Source organism: Carcharodon carcharias, chromosome 16 (genome assembly GCF_017639515.1).
Source record: "Carcharodon carcharias isolate sCarCar2 chromosome 16, sCarCar2.pri, whole genome shotgun sequence".
Lineage (NCBI taxonomy): Eukaryota > Metazoa > Chordata > Chondrichthyes > Lamniformes > Lamnidae > Carcharodon > Carcharodon carcharias.
In genome coordinates, this window is record NC_054482.1 from 16,869,736 (window position 1) to 16,895,166 (window position 25,431).

At 40.0% G+C, this 25,431-nt stretch overlaps 1 protein-coding gene across 1 annotated transcript in view; it reads left to right on the forward strand.

Annotated features, from left to right (window-relative positions):
* Positions 1-25,431, forward strand: part of acbd6 (acyl-CoA binding domain containing 6) — a 207,332-nt gene that overhangs the window by 85,668 nt on the left and 96,233 nt on the right. The window contains exon 6 of the mRNA XM_041208380.1: positions 575-664. Within this exon, the coding sequence (XP_041064314.1) occupies positions 575-664 (90 nt within the window). The remainder of the gene's footprint in view (positions 1-574; positions 665-25,431) is intronic.

Genomic DNA, 25,431 nt, shown 5'->3' on the forward strand with positions numbered 1-25,431 from the left:
TCAACCTATATGAAAGCAAAAGCTCATCAAATAATCCACCAAATCTTTCTCCATTTCCGCTTTTGTCAAGATTATCATCTCTCATCCCTTCAATATACTAATGACTGTTCTGTTACTATGCACAAAATTAATAAGGCTGCTCTCAGCTGTAATCATGCTTCTTTAAAACAAACATAGAAAGACATATTTAAAGTCGCAGGATCCAGTTTTCTATTAATATGCTCAGTAATTTTGTGCACTATGCTGCAGTGACTCCTGGGATATTGTGCTGGATTCTTAATGCTTTTAACACGTTGTCACATGAGAATTAAACCATGGATGATCCTACCAGCTCTCTGAACAGGAAGGCTACATTCCAAGTGTACCTATGAATTCCAAAGCCACATGGGCAATTATAGTGGGATGAATGTGGCACTAAATGTCAAAAATTATGGGAATGGACCCTTGCAAAACCTATCACTTTTCAGAACCCAAATTAATGTGCTTTATGTTGTTTTGTAATTATGACAGCACAGATTTGATATGTGAGTGCCCATTCATACTAAATATCTGCACACTACTTTTCCTTCCATAGGGAAGAGCCCTGCTACATTGGGCATGTGACCGAGGACATAAAGATCTGGTTGACATGTTACTCCAACAAAAAGCTGAAATCAACAGTCAGGTGAGCTGACCTGCTACTGTCAAATGATCTTTATATTATTTCTTATAATTGTGGTTGCAGTTTATATGACTAATGTGGCTGTTTTAAAACAGAAGTGTGCTCGTGAAAACATATAACTTACATCAATATTGCAAGAACAATAGCAGTAGGATGAATCTTGAAGCCTCATTGCTATATAAACCTGCAATATTGTTCTGCAAATTGAAAGTAGTTTAATAAAATAAAACAGCAAAAGCACCCCTGGCCCATCATCGTTTAAAGCATGGTGTAATACTTTTCTTGTAATATTTTGAGTATTTTTGCTGTTCTTTTAGCTCTTGGTATAATAAAGCATTGCATTTAAAAATAATTGTGCATGGTTTCTTCTAACTTGAAATATAAATAGATCTGAAAAAGTAGAACATTTGGTATGAATAGTGGTGAATTATTGGGTTGCTTCCCTTCTAGGGTAAACACATCTAATTACTCTACACTTGGGAAATTAACCCATTAAACATCTCTGCGGGCGCAACACCTCCATTGTTGGTATTTCCATTCTCTCGAGAGACAATGATTCACATGACTGAAAATTCTAAAAAAATTGCTAAACTAGTGAAGCAGAAATATTTACTCTGCACTTCTGATTTCTGGCATCAATTTGAATCCTGGAGAAACAATTCCCATAGTATCAAAGAGGTGCTGCACCAGTAGATGGTACAACCAATTTTTAGTAACGTATGCGAATGTGCCATTATTTGTTCTCGTAGGTGACGCTTGGGGGCAACAACTGTTTCAGTTTGTTAATATTTATTTGATCCTGGTATGTGGACAGTGCTGGTATGGTCACACTTACTGCCCATTCCTTATTTTGATTGTTTATATAAAATCACTTTAGAGGATATTAAGAGTCAGGTGTACTTAATGTGATCACACTTATTGTATCCATCACACTGGAAGTGACCTGTTACCAGAGTGCTAATCTGCTTGTGCAATTTGCACTATTATGATAGGAGTTGACATTTACCAGTAACGGTCTGATTTTACTTCCTGCTGCAGGGAGTGTGCTAACTGCTTATTACTCAGTGTCTTCTTAGTAATTCAGCTTTCAGTGACGTGAAGTTCCAGTCTACACCCCTTTTTAAAAAGGTGTTGTCAGAAGAGAATAAACAATTGTATTACGCTTTTAATATGCACTTTTAGCCTTGTGGACATGGACATGTGCTTTACTTGGGTTGAAAACAATGATTATTTTATACCTAGCATCTTATTGTCATTTTATGTTGGTGGAATGCTTGTTCTTGTCCTGCTACATTACTGGTCCTGAGTCCTGCTACAGAGATTGGCCTCCATGCATTGCAGTTTGTAGCAACTGCATACTTTTCTATGTGTTAGGGAATATCACAAGTTACGTTTGGATGAAGAAGTGTGTTTGATTTCAAACTTACTGGGTTCTCAATGCAGCATCTATCTCTGTTTTAACTGGGTCTAGTGCTCTGATTCCAGTCATAAAGTGATCAGAGCTGTAACCTCTTGTTTTACTACCTTGCATATCTGAAAGTATTGTTACTTTCTCTAACCTGTATTTTCCATGCCCTGCAGTGACCTCTCTGAGATGACTCCTTTCAGTAGTCTTTCCTCATAGGTCATCCCTCTATCTCTATACAGGGCATGCCAATTAGTTAGGAGTGCTTCTGCTGCCATGTTTTCTGGCCAACTCTGATGAGAATTTTATATTGGAGGATGAGCTGTCGAAACTGCTGAAATCTGCTTACTTTGATACTGAGGCCCATCTCCTACAGCTTTGATCCCATTAGATTCACATAAGAGTTCACTCCAATGGCAGTAGATATTTTGGTGCCAAATTGCTAATCTTAATGTATATTAAATTAATCTTGCCCATCTGTCACTGAAAGATTTTTGTTTCTGAGAGTTTAAAATATATAGAGGATAATTTGAGAGGGGCTGGTGCACAGGAAGTCCTTTCAGTTGTTTGAAATACTTTTCCATTTTGCAGCACTTAAGGGTCGGAGCTGTTTCTTTTATATTCATGCAGGATCAGCTCTCGGGATTAGTTTTCCTATTTTGCGAAGTTTTGATTAAAATTACCATTTTTTGAGTTGCAAGATGAAATGTTGTTAAATTCTTTGTGACCTCCATACCCAGCTATCTGGTTGGAGTCAGGTCACATTCCATTGCTGGCCACAGGTGTGAATGGGGTATTAACTAGAATTATCACAGCAACCAATTACTCTGATAATGTTGTTTAGTTGGACAATGTCACTTCAGTCTTTTGTTGACATGCTAAACCCTCTTCACAAATTGTCATTTATTGGAAATCCTGGCAACAAGGTGGAGCATTGCAAATTGTAAATGGGATCCATGGTGCATTTCTTTACCTTTCCTTGTAAGTAGGAAGATGATTGAAAACAAAGTGCCAAGATTTAGATGAATCTTTTTGTGCAAGAAATTCAATTTATTTTTAGCCTCTTGAGATTTTTTGTGTGCTATCTTTTTGAGGCACAGAAAATCATCTGTAATTAGGAGAGGTGTGTTAATGTGATCCTGACCTAATCGACTGTAACATCACACTTTTATGAAATTGCTTTATTTCTAATGTGGATTTTGTAGACCAAAACTAAAACATTTTCCTTCCTGTGGCCAATGGCCTGTCTTGGATTTGGCACCAACTCCAACATGGCAACCAGAGCTAAGCAGAAACTTGCATTATAGTTGTGAAATTACTTGTATATAAATTAAATTTGTGTACTATTGGAGTTGATGGGTGGGGGGTTGGTGTGGAGGAAGTAAAGGACAATAAAAGGCAGGTTTTACTCAGTGGCATAAAGAGATAAAGTAATAATAATAATAGTAAAAATAATACTGCCACGTTTGGGGGACGCTTAACCTGAATTTAGTAATAATTATGAGGATCTTTTTTTCTGATGTGCTGGGCACCTGGTGGCTCCTGATGCCCTTGAGCAGTTCAGTGCATCAGCTGAAACATGTTCTGCGTTGGCTATAAATGCTGCAAAACCTTGCTGAGTGCCTGATTTGAAAGCATCCTTGCACCATGTTGCAATGCTAAATGCATAATTATTTCAACTATTGGGTAGATATGTATTTTGGCTGTTGTTAAGGCACCAACATAAATGTGAGAGCTTGGGGGAGCTGGGCAGATGTAGATGGTCCATCTTAAAAACTTCACATCTCTGCTGTTGGTCCGATCACTTCAGGTAATGCTGTGTAGCAAAATGAAAATCCAAACTTGATCATGTCTGTGGGGAGGATGAACCATTTTGCAGCATAACGGCAATGTTGTTTAATTTGTTTGTTGTTTCTTGGGGCACAAAACACTTTGCTGTGGATTACACAAGGGATCTCAATCAGCTGAACAGTACCACAGCAATTTTATATGCCATGGGAGGTACGGATACTGAACGAAACATTACATGAATCGTCTTAGTCACAGTTTACGTTGACCTGAGGGACAGATTGATGTAGGAGGCTTGACGAGATAAATTGCAAAGCTTTGGACATGTGAAACCATGATTGGGTTTCATAAGCTTGCAGGTTGGGGGGGAAGGGGACAATAAGGTTTGTACAATTTTGAGGCCTTTGGATGAATTGCAGTATGTGATGCAGTAATTCATTGGGGATGCAGCTATGATAAATAATGTGTATAATGTCAGCTTTGGTGCTTGGAAAGAACGAGATGGGAAGGTTCAGAGAGAATAGGATTTTCACAAATCAACTTCCAAGGCATGTAGTAACTGACGTCCCAATGTTAATAATAGCCAGTATGATGCCCAATTTTAAAAAAAAATCAGAAGTACCTATAATCATGTAGCTTGCTTCAGTTTGATTAGTACAGCAAAGTTTATGCTTGCCCTTGTGGTTCAAAACTAGAAATTTGCAGAGGCTGCTGAATCAATTGAAAAATAGTTTAAGGCGGGACTGAATCCATGTCACAAGACTGTTCAATATTTGCTGTTAGATATTTTAAATTTAATTTAGCTGCAAAAAATCCCTAGAAAATCATATTTTCCCCTCATTGTCATATAAACTATGACACACAGACTTTATATTTAAAAAATGCTATATTTTGTAAGGGCTGGAAGTTTGTAACTTTTCAAAATCAAAGTGCACTACTTCTATCAGCGAATATGTGTACAGTAAGATTTTCTGCTAGTTTCTAGTTGTGTGAGTGCCAAAATACTCTAATGCACGCTTTTTATGGTCATATATATTTATATTTGTACAGAAATACCCCTTTCAGAGTGAAAGATGTTGAGATTTAAATCAATTATTAGCCTATATAAGCCAGCAGTATAATGGGTCATTAGGTATAGAGTAGGGTGTGTTCTGCTGTAAGATAAATGTGGGAAGGGTTAAACACAGCAAAATGTGTAATTTGTTAAATTACCTGTGTGATTTGCAGTGGTATTGTCTGATGTTCTTTATCTGCTACAGGTGTACACAGGACAAAAAGTTCAGATGTGAAAACAGCAGCTATTCAGAAACATGAAACAGGACACCAATAGTACATTGGCCTTTTTATACATCAGTGCACTCCCTTTGAAAAATAGCCTGAGGTCTACAACTTTACCTTAATTCGCAGAGATTTAGGGTGAACTGGCTTTTTGCAGCACTGGACCAAATTATAGAATACAATTAGATCCAAATGAACTGCCTTGTTTTTCATTGCTGGTTTGTTCCTTGAAGTTGATGGCTTCCTTGTTCAAGCCTTGTTCCATTTGCATTTTTCAAAAAATGTTTCTATTAAAGAAGAGTACCCTAAGTAACCCTTTTTGTTAGGAACAATGTATAGCTTTAAGTTTAATTTATATTTTGTATTTGGGTGTTACAAAAGGTGAAACCTGGGTTTAGATTCATTTCGAGTTTTTTGTGAGCTGGGTACCAGGAAGCCTGCGGCCCTGTTTGTAATACTGAATTTTTAATGAAGTTTTACAACTCTTGAAGTGAAAAGGTGGATTACCAAGGAGTTAGTAGTTTAGTGAAGTTTAAAAAAAAGTAGAAAAAACTGTGCTTTTGCCTAGCTACAGGGGTCCAGATACACCACACAAGGGTGGTCTGTTAGTGTGTGTATCCTAGAGAGTGCAGGCTAAAGGTCTATCCTCTGTCATAAGAAATCCTGAAAGCCTGCTGGGGAACTGAATTTAGGGAATTCATGTGTTTGGTCTGAAGTTGAAGTAATAATGAGTTTAGATTGCGGGTTTTGGATGCCTCAGGGAGAGGTACCAGCTGGAGAAAAGCATCTGACGAATGCTCAGAAGTTCGTCAGAATAAAACTGTTTGAAACTTAGCTAACGAAGCGAGAAACCTTGGTGTTGAGACAGTGGTAAATCTTCACTGGGGTCTTGTATCTGTAAGGGTAGCTGGGATAAAAGGAATAGTGAGAGTTTGAATCATTTTCTGGTGTCTGTATTGAAATCTTTCCAACCTTTTTGTTTAGTGTAATATAGTTCATTTTTCTTGTTTAATAAATGTTTTATTCTTTGTGTTTACAGTATGTTAGCAGATCTCGTGAATATGTTCAGTAACTGACCGCCACAGTTTCTAAAAAAGCAAAGTTAGGATCTACCAAGCCAGGTTTCAGTCTGGTCTTAACATCAGCTGGGATCATAACATCTTGGTGGCCATCCTTCTCTGATTTCTGTCCATTTTGAAATGTACATCTTTTTAAATAGTTTATGCTGCTGACATCTTCAGAAGAAGTGAAGTGAAGGGGTTACTGCACACACTAATGTGAAAGAACCTGTTACTACTCCTATTAGCAGAATGACCACTTGTAACAGTATGTTTGTTAATTCAGCTTTCTGGCACTGTTACGTTCAATAACTTGGCTTTAAATTATATCACCAGAAATTTCCTTGAGGCAAAAACACAAATAGCTCTTAAAGTTAATCAATGCTCTTTAACTGTTTTAAAATAATTGTGAAGATCTTCCCTCTCGAAGATTCCTCAGTTCGTGGCAAATTTTGTAATTTGAGAATAACAAAGGACATTTGAACAATCAATCTGATTTGCACTGAAGCCTCACTTTTGCAATTGTACCAAAGCTTGATATCTGATTGCAGGAAGTGTCAGCTAGAGTTACCATAGTTCTGGGTTTTACAGCAGTGTGTGATATTGGAATGCTGTGACTGAATTGAATGTGAGAAAATGCAATGGAGTTTGCACTAAATGCAATATGACACCAATGCACCAACTATAGAGGAGTTATGTTCCAAGTGTTTGGCTATTGTCACCTATCTGCGATAGTGAATAAGTGAATGCTACCTTCTTCATTAGCTACACACCCTTCCTACCCTTCAATGTTGACTTGAGCGCCATGGTGAGCACACAGCTATGCTAACTTGTAGCATCTCTTTATGGAAGTTGACCATGAACCAACAACCCTAGATGTGTGAATTGTACCTGAGAATTATATAGGGCTCGATACTCTTCTGAATGTACTATTATAATTAATCTTGTATGTCACAATATAGGACACTAGCAGATGAAATACCTATATTTTGTTTAGTTTAAGGTCTCCTACTCCATTGTAAAAGAATAAGGAAGATTCAGTATTGCTATTAATAAATGAATATTTTAAAAATAGTGCTTTACCATGCATTACCATGTTGACCTGTTAGATGGTCCTTTCATAATTTGAAGAGCATTTGTAGATGTGCAGATCTTACTGCGGTATGACAACACGTGAAAATATCTTTTGTTCCTTAATATTAGAATTATTTAAACTATGACCTAACTGAGTAGGGAGAACAGACCATTTGTCATAGAATCAGCAATAGAAAACGACAGGAACACCAAGAAACTTAATTGCTTTGTACCATCGAGAGAAAAATGCAACTTCTGTTTTTGCAAGAGGTAGAAAGTCTATCCTAGCGAGTAATACGTGAAGTTGGGTAGAATACATCCCTTTTTTTAAAACTTCCACACGCAATGTTGATACTTATTTGGAATTCTATGAGAATTGTGCCATTACCTCTCAGCACTAAAGAATCATAGCAAAACTGAACTCAGTCAAGAAGAAAACCCTCCCATAGCTAGAGTCATACCTGGCATAAAAGAAGATATTTGGCCAGCATAGCTCCAGGTCATGGCTGTCAGTGAGTGTTGCTCCAGGATAGTATCCCCAGCTGTTCCTTCAGAAACCTTCCCTTTCTTATAAGGTTAGGAGTGGAGCTGTTTATGAAGATTGCTGTGTTCAGCTGCATTCACGATTCCTCTGATAATGAAGCAGCCCATCACAGCCTACAACAGAATCTGGACAACATGTGGCCTTGCGTTGATAAGTGGCATGTAATGATCACCTCACACAAGAAAGGTCCAGCTACCTCTCCCTAACTTTCAATGGTCCTACCATTGGCAAGTCCGTCACCAAAAAACACCTTGGAGTTCGCAATGACCAGAAGCTTAACTGGAATAGCCATTTCAACACAGATGCTAAAGAGCAGAGCATGGGCTAGGTAGTCTGTTAGTTGGGTCATATTTATTCTATGAGCATTGTGCCATTACCGCTCAGCACTAAAGAACCGTAGCAAAACTGAACTAAGTAATAGTTAAGAAGAAAACCCTCCAGCTGCTGGAGCCATACCTGGCTCAGAAGAAGGTGGTCAGCCATCACAGCCTCAGGACAAGGCTGTCAGCGAGTGTTCCTGATGTCTCAAAGCATCTACAAGCCAGAATGTGATAGAATGTTCGTATTTATTCCTTCACTGGCTAGGCCAGCATTCGTTGCCCATCCTCAGTTGCCCTTGAGAAGGTGGTGGTGAGCCCCCTTCCTGAACTGCTGCAGTCCATCTGGTGTGGGTACACCCACAGTGTTGTTAGGCAAGGAGTCCCAGGATTTTGATCCAATGATAGTGAAGGAACAGTGATATAGGTCCAAGTCAGGGTGGTGTGTGGTTTACAGGGGAACTTGCAGGCGGTGGTGTTCCCATGCATCTGCTGCCCTTGTCCTTCTAGGTGGTTCATTGTTTCCGGTGCCTAAGTTGATGCTGGGTGGTCCATCCGGTTTCATTCCTTTTTGACTTGATAGCAGTTTAGTTCAACTGAATGAGTGGTTTCCTAAGCCATTTCAGAGGGCAGTTAAGAGTCAGGCACATTACTGTGGCTCTGCAGTCACATCTAGGCCAGACCAGGCAACGACAGCAGATTTCCTTCCCCTAAAGGACATTAGTGAACCAGATGGGTTTTTACAACAATGAACAGTAGGTTCAACAAGCTTTTATAATTCCAGGTTAATTAATTAATTGAATTTATGTCTCTTTTCATTCTCAATCACTGGATTCTTATTGTACTGAATATCTTAGCCATTGTTGAGAAGTTGTTTATTTTATCTTTATTTCTCCTTGAGCTAGTTACTGTTGCCATGTCTCATACATATGCTTCGGTTCAGTCTGAAGCTTAATTAGGTGAATGAAACTGTTCACTGAGGAGTGCCATCATGAATTTAACATCTTTAGCAGGTTAGGTTGCTTTTTCATTAATATTCCTCCAATATTCTTGCCTAAAAAGGAGTGAAAGCTCCTTATGTGCAGGCTCAGCAAGTTTTCTCTCCAGGCTCTGCAGTTTCCACCTTGATACCAAGGCATCTACCTTCATACAGCACAGTATGCCAGAACTGAGCTGTTCATATGCTAAGTCAAGGTGTACCCTTCTGTAACTATCCTGTAATTTAGTTTAAACTGTAATGTTAACAATGAGACAAGATCCTTAATATCCAGAAACGGTGCTTGAAACTTGTGCTGAGTATGTACCAAAAGGAAACCACATTTTGATTATTTTTGCCCTGTATATATAGAATATGCTACCGTTCTAATGGCTATGTCGATCCTTGTTTAATATTATGAACATTATGCGTACTCCCATGAGTGATTTTATGCAGCTTTAGATTTATTAGAAATTGATATTGGCAGAAAAAAATCCAGTTTTTCAATTAAATACTTGAATGTATAATTTCTCAAGATACTTTCTATGTTTGTTGCCACCAAAGCTTTATTTATTATTAAAATAACATGATCCATGAGCTGCTCTTTCCATGACTCCTATGTTTGCTAATTATAATTGCTATAGCCAGAGAGAGCAGGGGAGTTAGTGAGGCAGTCTATTGGATTGAAATTCATAACTTAATTGAGGTCAGAGTCCAGAGCTCAGAGAACAAAAGTCTTAACTGGGACATGGCTGATCAATAGTAATAAATATCTGGCTTCGCTACAAGCAGTTTATTGTGAGGGATTAGCACAGTCTGTGGAGATTGAGAAACAGGGACTGAGAACTAACTGAGCTGCCAGACATTCATTAGCATGATTGGTGGGATCCGTGCTTCCTTTTAGCTGCTCTGCTGGGAGATGCACAACAAAAAAATAAGAATGACTGGGACTCCAATATGAAGGCCTTTCTTTCATGGTATTTTTCCCTTGAGCCAAATATTTTGTTTCCTCCCAACACATCCCTACTGGTCTGCACACCAGAAACCATCTCATCATTAATGATATTAATATCCTTTTGGACACTGCTGAGCTCAGAACGAAGCCAAACTCTGGGAAATGCCCATCTAACGGAAGGCGTTAGATTCCTAGAACATTTGGACTGTTTCTGGGGGATTGGTATCTGTACAAGTTGGACAGCTTACATCTGACAGGAACCGGACCAACATCCTCGCGGGGAGGTTTGCTAATGCTGTTGGGGTGGATTTAAATTAAATTGGCAGGTTGTTGGGACCCTGAAAATTAGTTCAGAGAGGAGAGAAGCTGAGATTGAATTAGAAGTTAAAACACTAACAAGTGAGTCTGGGTGGCAGAGGAAACATATATTAACTGGGATAATATCCAAGGATATACATCCTATTGAAAAGATAGGCAGGTTGGCAGAGGGAGGGGTTTGCTTTGTTAGTAAGAAATTAAGTTAAATCGATAGCAAGAAACGACATAGGGTCAGATGATGTAGAATCTGCATGGGTAGAGTTGAGGAATCGCAAAGGTAAACCATAATGTGAGTTATGTACAGGCCTCCAAACAGTAGTCAGGATGTGGGGCACAAGATACACCAGGAGATAGAAAAGGCATGTAAAGAAGGCAAGTTTACAGTGATCATGGAGGATTTCAATATGCAGGTAGACTGGGAAAATCAGGTTGGTAGTGGACCCCAAGAAAAGGAATTTGTGGAATGTCTACAAGATGACTTTTTGGAGCAGCTTGTGGTGGAGTCCACTAGGGAACAGGCAATTCTAGATTTAGTGATGTGTAAGAGGCAGATTTGATAAGGGAGCTTAAGGTGAAGGAACCCTTAGCAGGAAGTGACCATAATATGATAGAATTCACCCTGCAATTTGAGAGGAAAAAGCTGGAATCAGATGTAACGGTATTGCAGTTGAATAAAGGCAACTACAGAGGCATGAGGGAGGTACTGGCCAGAATTGACTGGGAGATGAGCCTAGCAGGAAAGACAGTGGAACAGCAATGGCAGGAGCTTCTGGGAGTAATTTGGGAGACACAGCAAAAATTCATCCCTAGGAAGAAGAAGCATACTAAAGGGAGGACGAGATAACCATGGCTGACAAGGGAAGTCAGGGACAGCATAAAATCTAAAGAGAAAGCGTACAATGCGGCAAAGAGCAGTGGGAAACCAGGGGATTGGGAAGCCTACAAAGACCAACAGAGGACAACTAAAAAAGAAATAAGGAAGGAGAAGATTAAATATGAGGGTAAACTATCCAGTAATATAAAAGAAGATTGCTATAGTGTTTTTAGATATATAAAGGGTAAGAGAGAGGCAAAAGTGGACATTGTGCTGCTGGAAAATGATGCTGGAGAAGTGGTAGTGGGGAACAAAGAAATGGCGGAGGAACTGAATAGGTACTTTGTGTCAGTCTTCACGATGGAAGACACGAGTGACATCCCCAAAGTTCAAGAAAGTCGGGGGGCATTATGGTGGCCATTACCAAGGAGAATGTGCTAGGAAAACTGAAAGGTCCGAAGGTGGATAAATCACCTGGACCAGATGGATTACACCCCAGAGTTCTGAAAGTGACAGCTGAAGAGATAGTGGAGGCGTTAGTGGTGATTTTTCAAGAATCACTGGAGTCAGGGAGGGTCCCAGAGGACTGGAAAATCGCTAACGTAACCCTCCTGTTTAATAAGGGAGTGAGGCAAAAGGTGGGAAATTACAGTCCGATTAGCCTGACCTCGGTCATTGGTAAGATTTTAGAGTCCATTATTAAGGATGATATTTCAGAATAGTTGGAAGTGCATGGTAAAATAGGGCAAAGTCAGCATGGTTTCATTAAGGGGAGGTCATGCCTGACAAATCTGTTAGAATTCTTTGAGGAGATAACGAGTAGGTTAGACAAAGGAGAGCCACTGGATGTTATCTACTTGGACTTCCAGAAGGCCTTTGACAAGGTGCCTCACAGGAGGCTGCTCAGTAAGATAAGAGCCCATGGTGTTAGAGGCAAGGTATTAGCATGGATAAAAGATTGGCTGTCTGGCAGGAGGCAGAGAGTGGGGATAAGGGGGTCCTTCTCAGGATGGCGGTTGGTGACTAGTGGAGTTCCGCAGGGGTCAGTGTTGGGACCACAACTTTTCACTTTATAAATTAATGATTTAGATGAAGGAACTGAGGGCATCCTGGCTAAGTTTGCAGATGATACAAAGGTAGGTGGAGGGACAGGTAATATTGAGGAGGCTGGGAGGCTGCAGAAGGATTTGGACAGGTTAGGAGAATGGGCAAAAAGTGGCAGATGGAATGCAATGTGGGGAAGTGTGAGGTGATGCACTTTGGTAGGAAGAATAGAGGCATAGACTATTTTCTAAATGGGGAGAGAATTCAGAAATCTGGAGTGCAAAGGGACTCTGAAGTGCTAGTCCAGGATTCTCTTAAGGTTAACTTGCAGGTTGAGTTGGTAGTTAGGAAGGCAAATGCAATGTTGGCATTTATTTCGAGAGGACTAGAATATAAAAGCAGGGATGTGCTGCTGAGGCTTTATAAGGCTCTGGTCAGACCACATTTAGAATATTGTGAGTAATTTTGGGCCCTGTATCTCAGGAAGGATGTTCTGGCCCTGGAGAGGGTCCAGAGGAGGTTCACTAGAATGATCCCAGGAATGAAAGGCTTAACATGTGAGGAATATTTGAGGACTCTGGGTCTATACTCGATGGAGATTAGAAGGATGAGGGGGGGATCTGATTGAAACTCACAATACTGAAAGGCCTTGATAGAGTGGACTTGGGGAAGATGTTTCCATTCGTAGGAGAGACTAGGACCCGAGGGGACAGCCTCAGAGTAAAGGGAAGACCTTTTAGAACAGAGATGAGGAGAAACTTCTTTAGCCAGAGAGTGGTGAATCTATGGAATTCATTGCCACAGAAGGCTGTGGAGACCAGGTCCCTGAGTGTATTTAAGACCGAGATAGATAGGTTCTTGATTGGTAAGGGGATCAAAGGTTATCGGGAGAAGGCGGGAGAATGGGGTTGAGAAACTTATCAGTCATGATTGAATGGCGGAGCAGACTTGATGGGCTGAATGGCCTAATTTCTGCTCCTATGTCTTATGGTCTTAATATTAACTGGGATAGTTTGTGCTCAAGGTATTCAAGGACAGAGCAAAATTCTCAAGTTGCATCCAGGAGAACTTTTTTAACCAGTTCGTAGAAAGCCCAACAAGGGAGGGGGCAGTTCTGGACCTATTATTCGGAAATTAGCCGCGGACCATTTTGGAGATAGTGACCGTAACTCAGTTAGATTTAGGGTAGTTATGGAAAATGATAAGGTTGGGCCAGGAATAAAAGTTCTAAACTGGGGAAAGGCTAACTTTACTAAGATGTGATACGATTTGGGCCAAGTGGACTGGGAGCAGCTACTTGCAGATAAAACTGTGTCAGAGCAGAGCGAGGCATTCGAGGAGGAAATAGCGAGAGTACAGGGCAAGTATGTCCCCATAAAGACAAGGAGTGGGGGGGGGGTATCAAGTCCAGAAAACCCTGGATATCAAGGGACATAAAGGTTAGGATTAAGAAAAAAAGAGAAGCTTATGGCAGATACCGAGGGCTCAATACGGCAGAGTCCCTAGAGGAGTACAAGAAGTGCAGGGTGGAGCTTAAAAAGAAAATTAGGAAAGCTAAGAGAGTGCATGTGAAAGCATTGGTGGGTATAAAATAAAGGAAAGCCCAAAGGGATTTTTTAAATATATAAAGAGCAGGGGAATAACCAGGGAAAGAGTAGGGCTATTTAGGGACCACAGAGGTTATGTGTGTATGGACCCAGGAGTCATAGACACAGTCCTCACTGAATACTTTGCGTTGGCCTTCACATTGGAAAAGGACGATGCAGATATAACACCAGCGTGGAGGACTGTGACATATTAGAGGAAATTAATATAGAGAGACAGGAGGTACTAGCGGCCTTAAAAGTGGATAGACCTGCAGGCCCGGGTGAGATGCAGCACAGGCTGTTGAGGGAGGCAAGGGAAGAGATATCAGGGGCCCTGGCAGTAATTTTCAAATCCTCTCTGGCCATAGGTGAGGTGCCAGAGGACTAGAGGACTGCTAACATTGTCCTATTATTAAAAAAGCGGGGAAGGGATAGACCAGGAAATTACACGCCGTTCAGTTTAACCTCGGTGGTGGGGAAGTTACTAGAAAGAATTCTGAGGGACAGAATGTATCTGCACTTGGAGAGACATGGATTAACCAGGGATAGTCAGCATGGATTTGTTATGGGAAGTTCATGTTTGACAAATTTGATCGAATTTTTTGAGGAGGTAACCAGGAGTGTTGATGAAGGTAATGTATTTGATGTGGTCTACATGGACTTTAGTGAGAGTTTTGATAAGGTCCCTCACGGCAGACTGGTCAAGAAAGTATGAGCCCATGGGATCCAAGGCAAAGTGGCACATTGGGTCCAAAATTGGCTGAGAGGGTGATGGTAGAGGGATGTTTTGTGACTGGAAGCCTTTTTTCAGTGGAGTTCCACAGGGCTTGGTGCTGGGGCCCTTGCTCTTTGTGGTGTACATAAATGATTTGGACTTAAATGTAGGGGGCATGATCAAGAAGTTCGCGGGTGACACGGAAATTGGTAAGGTGGTAATTAGTGAGGAGGATAGCTGTAAACTGCAGGAGGATATCAATGGGCTGGTCCGGTGGGCAGAACAGTGTCAAATGGAATTCAGCCCGGAAAAATGTGAGGTAATGCAATTGGGGAAGGCTAACAAGGCAAGGGTTTAAAATATGAATGTTAGGAATCTGAAAAGTACTGAAGGCCAGAGGGATGTTGGTGTGCATAGCCACAGTTACCTGTAGGTAGCAGGGCAGGTAGATAAGGTGGTTAAGAAGGTATATGGGATACTTGCCTTTATTAGCCAAGGCATAGAATACAAGAGCAGGAGGGAAGTTATGCTGAAACTGTATAAAACACTGGATAGGCCACAACTGGAGTATTGGAATGGTCACCACATTATAGGAAGGATATGATTGCACTGGAGAGGGTGCAGAGGAGATTTACTAGGATGCTACTTGGGCTGGGGTTGTCTTCCTTGGAGCAGCGAAAGTTGAGAGGGGATCAGACAGAGGTATATAAGATTATGAGGGACATAGGGTAGATAGGAAGGCATTAGAGAGGTCAGTAACCAGGGGGCATAGATTTAAGGTAAGAGGTAAAAGTAAGAGGGGAATTGAGAAATTTCTTCACCCAGAGGATAGTGGGAGTCTGGAACTCACTGCCTGAAAGGGTGGTTGAATCAGAAACTGGTAACCTTTAAGAAGCACTTAAATATCTACTTGCGTTGCCATAATCTTCAGGGCTTTGGGCCAGTCAGATATTTGTTGACTGGCATGGACACGATGGGCTGAATGGCCTCCTCCTGTGCTGTAAATGTCTGAATGGGTCCAAATGTTCTGCCCTGAGCAGCTGTTGTCAGCTTATACTTACAAGTTTGCAGGTATATCTTTTTACTAACTGTTCCCCATGCTCATGATTACCACATCATTTACATTCTAAGGGTACATGGTCTGCTTCATGTTTTACACTGCGAGTGCTGTTCTGGGGACTGTTAGGCCAAAGTTTCCCGAGTATACTTGTATAGATTTAGCGTAAGCTGAGGGCTGACAAAGCTCTCCACGTATCTATCAGTAATTGGATTTAAACGTAGACTACAGAGGAGCTTTGTTCTCTTAAACACTAGTGTTGCAAATACTCTACTCAATCTTGCTTCTTAATAGTTATTATAACAGTCGCAGTTCTAAGCATGTTGTTGTAATTCCTCCTGTGTGTGTGCATATGTGTCTCTGTATGTGCCTGTGTGTATGCAGTAGAACCATTTTATACAGTATGAAGTTGAGGTAAAAGAATCCATCTATTTTTACAAGTTATGCTTGAAACACCAGCAGATTGCCCCTCTATAACCGGCAAAATGCAGTGTTAGCACAATAGATTTGTTACATTTACACCTACTTGGAGCAAATGGGCTGACTTAATAGTTTTCGAAACTGCAAATAACCTGAGAAGCAAATTAAATTAGCAGAACAAAAATATGATCCAAGAGTTCTGTAAATGTCCAGCGGCTCATGTACCTAATCTACTTGTATTTGTTTTAAGCATGATGGTTAGAGTGCAAAACGAAAATAAAATAAAAACGTGCCAAGATGCTTGATAGTAGATAAGCATAGGGTACAGTATTTATAAGTATCTAATTTGTTTCCTAAAGAAACAGCCTACAGGTTTCAGCTTCATAATTTACTGACTAGATCTAGTTAGGTACCTCAGTATAATAAGACTGGATTCGGTAAATGTTAGATGGAGATGCATCACACGCCTCATGCTTAACAGCTAGTTACGTGATATGGGTGCTTTAGTATGATTTCTGATTTGTAATATTGTCTTGCCACCCCTATTAGTAGAACTTACATTTTCTATGATCTGGAATGCACCTTTTACTGCTCAATATCTATTAATGATTGTGAGACCCAGGGATTATGCTGGCACTGAAACGTCCCGTACTGCCACATGACTTATCCATTATGGAATATGCACTGTGAAGTACTCCATGCAGGCAAAGCATCACTTCAAGCAAATAAATTGGTATATGCCACATTAAGTACACGAATGAACACAATATAGATTTCATATACATTTCACAGTATGAACAGTCAATTTTCTTGGTTATGAAAATTAACAATGATACCACTTCACCATTTTGCAATAAAAAGACCCACTTTTCTTGCTATTTCAAATCTAACTGGGCTAGGTTTCTGCTGCTGCCTGCTAGGCCATTGCTCATCTGTGCTACTTCAGAGAGAGCGAGTGCCAGCCCTTAAGCCTAACATCTAGGTCAAGGCTTTGGACCACCAATTTAAGACACCACGCCAATTAAAACACCTCTCCTTCAGTATGTTGCTATCACATGTCTAAATCAGCTAATCCTTGGCTCTATGAGAAGAATGAAAGTGTCTGATCTCTTGAGGGGTCTGGAATGAGGCAACATGGATATGAGTAACTGTAAGAGATTTGGCTTAGAGAATGGGAGAAGCATATTTTGCATAGAGAGTTTTGGCAATGGGATACATTACATCAGAGTTAGGGATTGAAGCAGAGACCTTGTGAGCTTTTACATTTATATGAGATGTAATTGGAAAAGTGGAATAAAGGGACTTTGGTACCGGATCAGCAGGCACAAAGGATTAAAACTACTCATGGACAATAAACACCGACACAGGAGTTTGAGTCAAGAAGCGTGTTTTCACTGAAATTTCCATTACTACTATGGAAGAGTTTGTTTGGGGGGTGGGGTGGGGGCGGGGTGTGGGGGGGCAGCAGGAGAAAGTTGGAGGATATTTGGATTAGGAACAGGTGTGAATACAGCCCTATTTAATAGGTTGAGCAACTGAACAACACATACCATCTTGTTAATTTATCAGGGATAACAAGAAAATTTGCTGCTTGCTCTCTGGTGTCCTATTGAAGAGTAAATGGTGGAAATTGAATGATGCACAATGCATGCATATTTCCCTTCAAATCAGAGTCAAGCTCTGGTAGTCTGTGTGTGCATACTTTTAGGGTTGTGATCCATAAAAAATAATGGATGATTGTCTTTGTATCAATAAACAACTTTAGAGAACATATGCAGCCTGGATGTAGAATCATGTCAAAGAAGACAGTCCTGTTGTGATGAAATACATGGTTTCAAAGATTGCTTTCTTTAAGATAGACCCTAATTGTACAAGGAAACTGAAAAGTGAAACTGAAAATAGAAATTGGAAAAGGAAACTGAGAAAAGAAACTGGCCCTCCCAGTTTCTAAGAAAACTGAGACTGAGATTGGAAACCAAAGCTTATGGTTGAAACTATATTAAAAGAGATACAGCCATCAGTAGTTGATGATGAGTCCAGGGATGCAATAGAGGCAGGCTGAAGAAGACAGAGGCTGGATCCAGAAGCTAAAAATAAGCAAAGATATAGTTGCTAAAGATAATTTTGAAGATAACATAGATGGATGTATACTATACAGACCATCATTAGCAAAGTTGAGGAGGGTCTACAGATGTGTGCCACTTTTGGTGAAGACCATGCCTGTGGAACTCAGGTTGGTTGTACACTGCTGTCAGCTGAGGATCAAGTTAGATCCTGAAAGAAGAGTTGAAATTCTTCGTGAAAGAGATAGAGTTCTGAAGGATTTTGTGACAGAGATTGATGACATATGATGGATGGACTGCCGAGTCAATCCTTAAGATCTGATCTAGTTGTGTCTGCTATTTAATGTAGAATTTATAATTTGTGATCGACCACAATTTTCCTGTTAATTCATGTTTAACTTATATTGATTCTGGGTTTTAATGTTTAAGGGTTTAGCTAAAATAGCATTTAGTGTTTACTTTGTTTGACTCTTGTGTGGTAAAAATTCTTTTGTTTAAACCGTGCAATCTTGTGGCTTCATTCTTTCAGTAAATAACTGGGATTTCGGATTTTTTTTCTTTGGTCTCGACTGAGATTGTGTTTATTTTAAGAGTATGTTAATGGCTCTGAGTTCTTTGAATCTATATTTTACCTTGTTGTCTTATGAAATGCTGAATTGCTTTGAATAAGTTCAGATGCTAGTGTTTTTCACCTCCTAGAGGGGCTGTACGTTTCCATTTCATCCATGCCTCTTACTAAATGTTAACTATTATTTACAGAATCACTGGTAATTATCCTTTCAGGATCTGATTATAGAGTAGAACCCGTAAGATTATTCATGCATTACATGTGAATTTTTATTTGAAGAGCAAGTTGATCCATCAAATATGCCTTTGTTCAAAAATCATATTATTTAATGTTCAGCTTTAGCATCTTTCTTTCCTATCCATTTCTGTGTGTTCTAAATTTTAATTGTTGAGTACTCATGGTACTGGAGAAAGTATTGAGTCTTGATAGTGAGGGTGAGATAGTTGAAGTGACATAATCGCAGAACTGCCCTAGGCTAAATTAATTTATCTTTGTTAATTTAGCTTGCTCGCATTGTTGGGCTCATTAATTGCTCCATACTAGTTTTCCAGTAATATCAGCAGCACACACCATTTAAACAAAAATATTTACCAAATCAACAAATAGAAAAAAGATGCCATTATTAGTCTTTATTCCTTACACAGCTGTTCAATATTTAGAACTGGTACTGATGATAAAGCTGTTTAAAAATTGCACCATTGTAGATAATTGCATTGAACAAAATACTGTAGTTTGTTTTATTTCCCACAAAAGGCATCATTTGGATTGTTTGTCCCATAGCCTATTATTTCATTGCTAAGTACAGATGAGTCAAGATTGACATTAAATTTGAATATTTGAGGGTGCTCCACTTCACCTGTCCCATAATCACAGATTAACATTTGACAAGGCCTAAGAGCTAACGTGACAGTATTTTGGAGAAAGTATTTTGATCCATCTCACAATATTACCTGAAGATTCCTTTTGTACAGTGCTATTATAGCGGCCAGGCTTCATGATTGTCATAGTATGAGAAATTGCCATTTATCTTGAATTCCCTGTTGGGGAATGGCCAGAGTGTGGGTCACAGTTATGTGACCTTTTTAAAAAGGAGTTGTCTCTTTCCTGTAACCTAAATTTTGTGAACTGTAGTTTGAAATTGTCATAAATCATTCTACCTTTTCCAATGTTATTTGTTTTCACTTTCTCATGCAACCTTGGTAGTGTAATTATACAGACTGAGGAATAAATGGCAACATACAGATTTTGAGCAGTATTCTGTTAATGTAAAAGTAGAACAACCACAAATGCAGCGATATAATTTCAATGTCTACACTGATTATTTTGCCCCACTCTCCTAAAGCGGATGGAGAAATTTGATTGTGTCCAGGACCCAGGCATTATACCTTGTCTTGGCCAAACCCAATTGAGTTTAAAGTGGAATGATAAAACTTAATTAAAACCCCATTTTTAGTGCTGGAAAAATGATCATTGCAGCAAGCGATTCATGAGAAACCACTTTAGTTACTGTGCACACTTTAAAGGAAACTTTAGTTTCATAGGTTTAGTGAGAGTAGCAGGAGCTGGGACGAATTCATTCCATTAAAAATGGAGCTATCTTCAGTGTTTTCTGGGTAGTTACCCTACCCAGGTTTACTAACTGACATATATCAACTGGGGAGAACCATAATTCCTAAATATCAACTTGGGTCCACTTGAATGGGAGATAATTTAACCTGACCAGAATATTTAGCTCGGATCTCCCCAGATTTATGGATAAATGATTGATGTAGGTGCGAGAGACTAAGACCTCATTTTTATAGATATGTATGGATATCCTTATGGCTAGTTATAAAATTTGACAAACTGAACAAAAATCCTTAAAATGGCTGAATCTATGTCTGTTTGTGACCTCTGAACAAAAGGAGCTGCCTGGCAGTATCGAGGAAACTCGTACATTGTTATCTCTGGGGCGTCACTAATGACCACCTTTGGGCAGCACAGGCCAAACCCAAAGAGAGTTATACGAAAGCCATCTGCCTTTCATAACCCAGTCCGGCCAACAGGAGTCTGCTCTTCTGCTAAGACAAAGGGCCCCGCAACCACGCGTTTAATTCTTAATGGTTGAGACATTTAACAATCTCGGGGACCCAGACGAGGGTTACATAATCTTTGTCAAAGGCAGTGTGGAGAGATGGAAGTCACATGCCTAGGTCTGTGGCTTATTGAACGAGTAACATTGCCTTGCTGGGCTGAAGTCTCCTGTTTAACATCTGACTTACAGGCCACACTAAAGGAGCGCTGGCCTATGTTGAACACCTGGCCCCAACTACCCTGCTTCTGTTGGAAGTACTGTGCCATCGTCTACAAGACAAGCACACAGAGATGAATCAATCTCATCTTGTGAAGTTAACACCACCGGGAAAGTGAATTATCCAGCGTTGGTTTTGAACCCACTGACCTCCGTGAAGGAACATCTCATTGGACTTTGATCCTGGAACCAATGTGAACCAATATTTATTTTCTCTATGGTCTCTGTACTGAAAATCCTTCCTGTTTCTATCCTTCCCTTTACTGTTGGAGTGTGGAGATGACATTGTGACCTTCCTGCCCCGCATTGAGTGTGTGCAAATATATTAATCCTTTGGGTTCATCCTATCTCAAGTTTGCTGTGGGGCTATTATTAGCAAATTGGACCACATAAAAACCAAGGGCTTGGGTAAATAAGCCACTGCTTATAAAGAGGGAAACGGATCAAAACACCTGTTTGTTTGTGGACATATGATGAGAGGAGAATTTGGTGTTGCTTAAGTTAAACCCCCTCCTGTCAGTAATACAGATCCGAAAAACTTGTGTTATGGACAGAATTAGTGTGGTCCCTTCCAGTCCATAATCAGGATGTTTGTATGTAAGGTGTGTGTATTTCCTTATCCTCAGTGTGATTTTTCCTAATTTAAAATAAATTCCAGCAGCAGGCTTTTTAGTGATTTAGGAACATAGGAGCAGGAGTAGGTCATTCCATCTGACGAGCCTGCTCCTCCATTCAAACATATCCTGGCTGATTATCTGCCTTTACACCATCTTTCCCCACTAGCCCCATATCCTTTGGTGTCATTTGTATTCAGAAATCTGTTGATTTCTGACTTCAACATACTCAGTGATTGAGCTTCTACAGCCCTCTGTGGTAGAAAATTCCAAAGATTCACCACCCTCTAAGTCAAGAAATTCCTCCTCATCTCAGTCTAAAATGGCCTGCCCCTTATTCTAGTACTAAGCTCATCAGCCAGGGGCAACATCCTATCCACATCCGCCCTGTCACACCCTGTATATTCTTCCTTAGATAAGGTGACCAAAATTGTACACAATACTCCAGGTGCGGTCTCATCAAGGCTCGATACAATTGCAGTAAGACATCTTTATCCTGTACTCAAATGCCCTAGCTTTGAATACCAACATACCATTTGTAATTGCTTGCTGCACCAGCATGCTAGCTTTCAGTAACTCATGAATAAGGACATCAGCACTTTCTAACCTCTCACTATTTAAGAAATACCCTACCTTTCTGTTTTTTCTACCAAAGTGGATAATGTTCTTGCCCACTCACTTAGTTCTGTCCAAATTCCCTTGAAGCCTCCTTGCATCCTCCTCACAACGTAACATTCCCATCTAGTTTTGTGTCATCAGCAAATTTGGAAATATTACATTTGGTCCCCACATCCAAATTGTGTATCTAAATCGTGAATAGCTGTGGCCCCAGCACTGATTCTTGTGGTACCCCACTAGTAACAGCCAGCCATCCTGAGAACGACCCATTTATTCCTTCTCTGTTTTCTGTCTGCTAACCAATTCTCAATCCATACCAGTATATTACTCCAATCCCAAGTGCTCTAATTTTGTTTACTAACCTGCTGTGTGGCACCTTATCAAAAGCCTCTGACAATCCAAATGCACCACATCCACTGGTTTTCCTTTATCTATGTTGCAGGTAACATCCTCAACAAAACTTCAACAGATCTAACAAACATGATTTCCCTTTCATAACTCCATCTTGATTTTGCCCAATCATATCATTATTTTCCAAGTCACCTGTTATCAACCCCTTTACAATAGATTCTAACATTTTTCTTCTATTGACATCAAACTAACATGCTTGTAGTTCTCTGTTTTCTCCCTCCCTCCCTTCTTAAATAGTGGGCTTACATTTGCAGGAACCTTTCCAGAATCCATAGAATATTGAAATGCTTCCACTATCTCTATAGCCACCTCCTTCAACACTCTGAGATGTAGCTCATCTGGTCCAGGGGATCCAGTTAATTTTCAAATATTATGTCTTTATTAATGCTAATTTCTTTTGGTTCCTCATTTTCACAAGTGCATTGGTTCCCTAGTATCTCTGGGATATTTTCTGTATCTTCCCCTGTGAAGGCAGACACAAAGTAAATGTTTATTTTCTCTGCCATTTCCCTGTTCTCCATTATGAATTCTGTCTCCGCCTGTAATGGATTTTAAAAATAAAGAAAGTTATTTATTATCACACACTTTCCCTGGATGTTTAAAACACAAAATCTCAATCTCAGGTCTCACTCACACCATCACACACAAAGATTAGAGATGTTAAACCCGTAATTATAAGAATGGGATTTATAACTCAATCTCTATGTCAGTGCAGGCCCCTTGTCATCTTAGTTGCATTTAATTTAGTTTGAGTGTAGGTCTTTTAGAAACAAAGGATTCTCATGAATCTGTAAAGTCCCTTGTAGATGAATAGCCAGGAGATTGGTTCTAAGGTGGACTTGGAAGCTGGAACAAGTACAGTACTTTGGCTGCATTAGAAGACCTTCAATTACGATGGTTCAGATGTTTCTGGTTTCAGATGTTTCTTTCCTGGATTTGCTTTGTTTCAGGGTATTTTACTGCAGTCCCTGAAAGTTAGTTTCATTCACATGACCGCAGGGTTATCATTTCTGGGGTCCAAACCACCACGATACAATGGCAGTTGACAATGGTCATTCACTCTTATCTCTGCCCCACCTTGAGCTCAAAACCCCTCCTTTGTTCAGTATGGCACTCTGAGACAAACAACCTAGAAATCCCATATTCCTCAAACGCTGGTTCGTCCTTAAACAATGAGATGTCTAATGAGCTGCTGCGACCCTCATTCAGGTCCATTTTTAACTAAATGTTGGCCACAGAATCGAATACTGTCCACAGTTTAAATCCCACAGTCACATGTGAAGTTGCAGCCACCTTTTGTGGCCACTTTCACAAAGTATGACCTTACAGTCTGTAAAATCCAATATCTTCATGCTTGTACTGAGCATGACACTTGATAGAAATTTATTAGGCCCTGCACAATAGAATTAAGTCATTAACATCGGGTGCTAATTTGTGCTTGTGTTAGCCTGTCATATAACATTACAGAAATAGCCAGATGGCCCTTAGAGCCAGCACTGGGTTTTCTCCCCACATGAGCCACCTAGTCCAATGCTACTCTCCCGCTTGCTTCTCCATGCCCTTTGACATTATTTAGAATAGAGTAGGAAGTTTTCCTGATGTCCTGCCTATCAATGACCCTCCAACTGTCACTGCCAAAAATGTTACTGCTTTTGTGGGCTCTGTGTACAAACTGCCAGCTGTGTCTGTTTGCATAACAACAGTTACAGCAGTTAGAAAAAGTAATTCACTCTACAGGAAGCACTTTTGAACACTTCTGAGAGCCATGATGAGGAACTATATAAAAGCAGGTCTTTCTTTCATGCGAGCTGCTAATAATCGTCCTCATATTCTGGTCAGTATGCATTGTCTCTGTCAACAATCCTGACTTTAAGACAAACTGCAGATAGGGCAGAGGGCATTGCTGCTTTATTCTATTATGCAGAGCAGCTAAGAAACAACTGTTGGATTTCAGTGTATGCATATTGCAAAAGGAAATACCAAAAGCTGTACTTGATAAAAGGGAGCTCATGGGGTAAAGGTACAAAAGACAGAGGATTTGGGTGTATTTGTTAACCACTGAATAATTCTACTGAAAATATTTAGTGGCATTTTGAAAATGAGGAACACCTGATGCCAGTCCTCAAGTGCCAGTAATTTACAGGTTTCACTGTACTTGGAGTGCCTAGTTTCTTATGGTGGGTTGTAAGCATGCAAGGTTCATTGATATGTACAGTCAAAAGACATGCAGACAACCTTCCTCCCCTTTGCATAAGCTCTTTAGTGATGCTTTGTTTATTCTCTGAAAATTACACACACAAGACCAACAAAGAATAGAATTAAGAATCCATACTTAATATTTTGATTTTTTTTTATTACTCAGAGCTCTATTCTTCGTTATAGCTCCTGCCAGCTCCACTAGATAGGCCTCTGCCTAGGAATTCACATTACATTCCCAGATCACTCTACATTCAATTTCCTGATCTTTTATTTCTGTGCATTGAGTGTTGCTGAATCCAGTTTAACCCTGATTGTTCCTATAGCCTACCTTGAATATTTATTGTTAACTGTTTTACTTGGTCTGCTGATCCATGCATGGGGATTAGCAAGTAGAACTGCCAGTCAAACCAACCACAGCTCCTCTGGATGGGGATTCCTGGAGGCTCACTCTTGTTGTCCTGGGTTGAATTGGTCAACCAACATGGGGATGGCCAACTGGAACATCTAAATTCACTCGCATTGTCTTAAGTTCAAATGGTAGGTGAGAGGTACCAATTCACAGAATGTCCATCCAGCTCCAATACATGCCTTGCCAACACCATGCTTTTTTATTCAGTGACTTAACGCTTTGTGAGGTAAACGTAAATTAATATGAAAT